General features: G+C 39.4%; 1 protein-coding gene across 1 annotated transcript in view; it reads left to right on the forward strand.

Annotated features, from left to right (window-relative positions):
- LOC126496336 (60S ribosomal protein L7a-like) overlaps positions 1-2,091 on the forward strand; it is a 66,275-nt gene extending 64,184 nt beyond the window's left edge. Inside the window, exon 2 of the mRNA XM_050133860.1 lies at positions 1,379-2,091. Coding sequence (XP_049989817.1) covers positions 1,379-2,063 — 685 coding nt within the window. The 3' untranslated portion in view covers positions 2,064-2,091. The remainder of the gene's footprint in view (positions 1-1,378) is intronic.
- Positions 2,092-3,710: the final 1,619 nt, after the last annotated feature.

Genomic DNA, 3,710 nt, shown 5'->3' on the forward strand with positions numbered 1-3,710 from the left:
TAGCGTTTTTTTTTTTTTTTGGTTCCTATCCTGGAACTAGCTCTTCTAGATCAGGCTGGCCTCGAACTCACAGAGATCCGCCTGCCTCTGCCTCCCCAGTGCTGGGTTTAAAGGCGTGAGCCACCACCGCCTGGCCGATTACAAAATATTTTAATGCTAACAATCAAATCATATCTCTATGGCTATAACTTGATATTTTATTCATTGTAGAATTTGTATACCAAAAGAACACATCTAAATTTATATGTTTATGTTCATTTACCCACTGTATTATGTGTTCATGTTTGTGGGAAACTGCACCAAATTGTGCTTTTGGAAGTGAGAGAGCAAACTTTTGTTGTAGGTTTTCTCTCTCTCTACCATGGAGATTCTTTTGATTAAACTCTAGTTAAGATTTCCACCAAGCACTTCTTGCTGTCCACTGAGCCATCTCATGATACTCAAAGAGAAAATTTTACAGTTATGTCTTGGCAATACTAGAAATAAGGTGCAGGTGTCAGGATTTTTATGGTTTGTTAAAATTTAAATGTTTTTTCATCCCACAAAGTTCCAGTCTGTAAGTTCTATCACTGCAAGTTTACATGTTCAGTTAACACTGGGAACGTGATAATTTGCATGTATCCAAAGCTCAGGCTTCCATTCACAATCTCTTTGCACAAATAAATCTGCAGTAACCAGATCGGAAGTATTTTTATAATTGCACACAAACTCAGGCCAACAACATGTTGTCTGCTGTCTCACTCATCAATTTTTCAGTTTTTGGACTGTTGTCTATTAAGTAAAAACACTAGAAAGAATCCTGCCAAGGAAACTACTCTGGGGGTGCCCCAAAAATTACAGAACAGCTTTGCCTTACTTTCCAATAATTCCTAAGCTTTCTTCATTTGATGTCTTTAAACTTGTGTACCCTGTTTGTTGTAGCTTTTCAAGTACAATTTTTTCTTTGCATATATTCCAGGAAAATCAGATTCATAAACAGGCAAGGAACAAATACAGTAATTCAGTTCTGTTTGGCTATTTGTTTTGTTTTTATTATATATACCTAGATTATTTGGGAAGAATCCCTGACACTGGCAAGCTCTGACAGCTAGGTGTAGATATACTTTCCAATACAGTATTTAAGCTAATTATAATCAAATGAATAATAAAAAACAGCAGAGAAAAGTGTTCAAACCAATTTGGCATTTGGGAAGAGAAGATATAGAGGCCCAGTGAATATAAATTTGTCTCCGGAGTAGAGTCACAAGTTTTTATATTTAGGTAAAGGAAGAATTGAACACAAGAGTTAGTGGTAAATATTATAAGGGAAACATGGTCAAATTATAAGGAGTAGTAAATCTTTGTCTCTATTTTAATGCTGCAAATTTGTCTGAAATAGCTCTCTCCTCCAGCCCGGCAAGATGCCCAAAGGAAAGAAGGCCAAGGGGAAGAAGGTGGCCCCAGCCCCCGCCGTCGTGAAGAAGCAGGAGGTGAAGAAGGTGGTGAATCCTTTGTTTGAGAAGAGGCCTAAGAACTTCGGCATTGGGCAGGACATCCAGCCCAGGAGAGATCTCACGCCCTTCGTCAAATGGCCCCGCTACATTAGGCTGCAGCGGCAGAGGGCCATCCTCTACAAGCGGCTCAAAGTTCCTCCTGCCATTAACCAGTTCACCCAGGCCCTGGACCGGCAAACAGCTACCCAGTTGCTTAAACTTGCCCACAAGTACAGGCCAGAGACCAAGCAGGAGAAGAAGCAGAGGCTGCTGGCCCGTGCTGAGAAGAAAGCTGCCGGCAAAGGGGATGTCCCGACTAAGAGACCACCTGTCCTTCGAGCGGGCGTCAATACAGTCACCACTTTGGTAGAGAACAAGAAGGCTCAGCTGGTGGTGATTGCCCACGACGTAGACCCCATTGAGCTGGTGGTCTTCCTGCCTGCTCTGTGTCGCAAGATGGGGGTCCCCTACTGCATCATCAAGGGAAAGGCCAGGCTGGGGCGTCTGGTCCACAGGAAGACGTGCACCACTGTTGCCTTCACACAGGTTAACTCACAAGGGTGCTCTGGCCAAGCTGGTGGAAGCTATTAGGACCAATTACAACGACAGATAGGATGAGATCCGCCACCACTGGGGAAGCAACGTCCTGGGTCCTAAATCTGTGGCTCGAATTGCCAAGCTGGAAAAGGCAAAGGCCAAAGAACTCGCCACTAAACTGGGTTAAATGTACTGCTGAGTTTTCTGTACATAAATATAATTATAAAACTTCCAAAAAAATTTGTCTGAAATAGTCCTTATTGCTTGAGATGGCAAAATTTTCCGAAACAATGGTTTCTCCTTACTCCAGGGTGCAACTTGGTCTTCATGAGCAGCTGCAGTCTTTTATGAATGAGCTACTCAACAAGCTTGATGTTCCTGAAATCCTAGCTGACCTTAGTTTTAATACAATGATTAAAACATTTTAGGTCACATTAGAAGGTATAGGACAGGATATTGGAAAAAGGTGACACTAAGATACCACAGGAATGCTGCAAGAATTTCAGCCATCTGCCATTTACTTTATGGTCTCAAATGAGCAGTTGATGTTTTCACCAAAAGAGAGTGCTATGTCCCACGGTAGAATAAATAAAATCAACCCAACACTTCATCTTCACTTTTCAAAGTTTGTACTTCTATTTTACAAGATTTCACTAATTTCTTAACATATTGTATCTATATTGCTGTGTTAGCCAATTTTAGTTGTCGACACGTGTGAGGGAACTTTCTTGATTGGATCATTTGAAATGGAATAACCACTCTAATTCTAGTTCCAAACTTCTGGGGGCAACTCATATAAATTATTTGGGAAAAATAAGTTTGTGATTTTTTTTTTTTTTGCTTGTCCACATTCTCACTGGCAAGTTTCCCTATTTAGAGCCATTCCCTTGCTTGTTTTAGAAAGATTTATTAGGGATTTATATGTGGACTGCAAACTCACAACTCTCTTGCATTTCCCTGGGATTTCAGTCCCAGATTGGGGGGGGCTGGGGAGATTGAGGCATCTAGTATCTGGTACTGAGCAACTATGTGATTGTTAGCATTTCTACAAGGAGACTGTCATTGTTGGATTACAAGAACCATAGCCTCTCTGCCACTCTAATAAATCATAAAAGATAAATACATGAATATATATGGTATGTGTGATTACATAATAGTAAATAATATATTATAAATGTATATATCTGCACAATATCTAAATCTGTCTATCTCTATTATATCAGTTCTGTTCCTTTAAGAACAGATAGTAATACAAAAACTGAACAAAAATGAAGGTATATAATATTATATTTTGAGAACAGTTTTCTCTAAACAATATACATTGTGCTGATACGGCCCACCCATATTTTTACTCCAGTAAAGAGTTTAAGTCATTTGCATAGTTTGAAGATTTTAAAATTCTAGATATGTGCTTAGTATCTTCAAACATAGCAGATGTGGAATGGGAAACTGATTTCAAAGGCTGTGCACTGTAATGAAATTAAATAAAAGCCAAGCTTGAAGAAATCATAGTGCTGTGAAAATGTTTCTCTGAAAGTTAAATTAATACAATATATTTTGTTGAAACCATTTACTACAAAATGTGATGACATGATGTAGGAGGTTCTTCTGTCTATGTGTTGCTTTCATTGGTTGAATAAAGAAACTGCCTTGACCTTTTTATAGGGCACCACTTAAGTAGGCAGAGTAGACAGAACTGAA

This window comes from Alexandromys fortis, unplaced genomic scaffold (assembly GCF_014885135.2).
Source record: "Alexandromys fortis isolate MF-2015 unplaced genomic scaffold, M_Fortis_MF-2015_v1.1 scaffold_387, whole genome shotgun sequence".
NCBI lineage: Eukaryota > Metazoa > Chordata > Mammalia > Rodentia > Cricetidae > Alexandromys > Alexandromys fortis.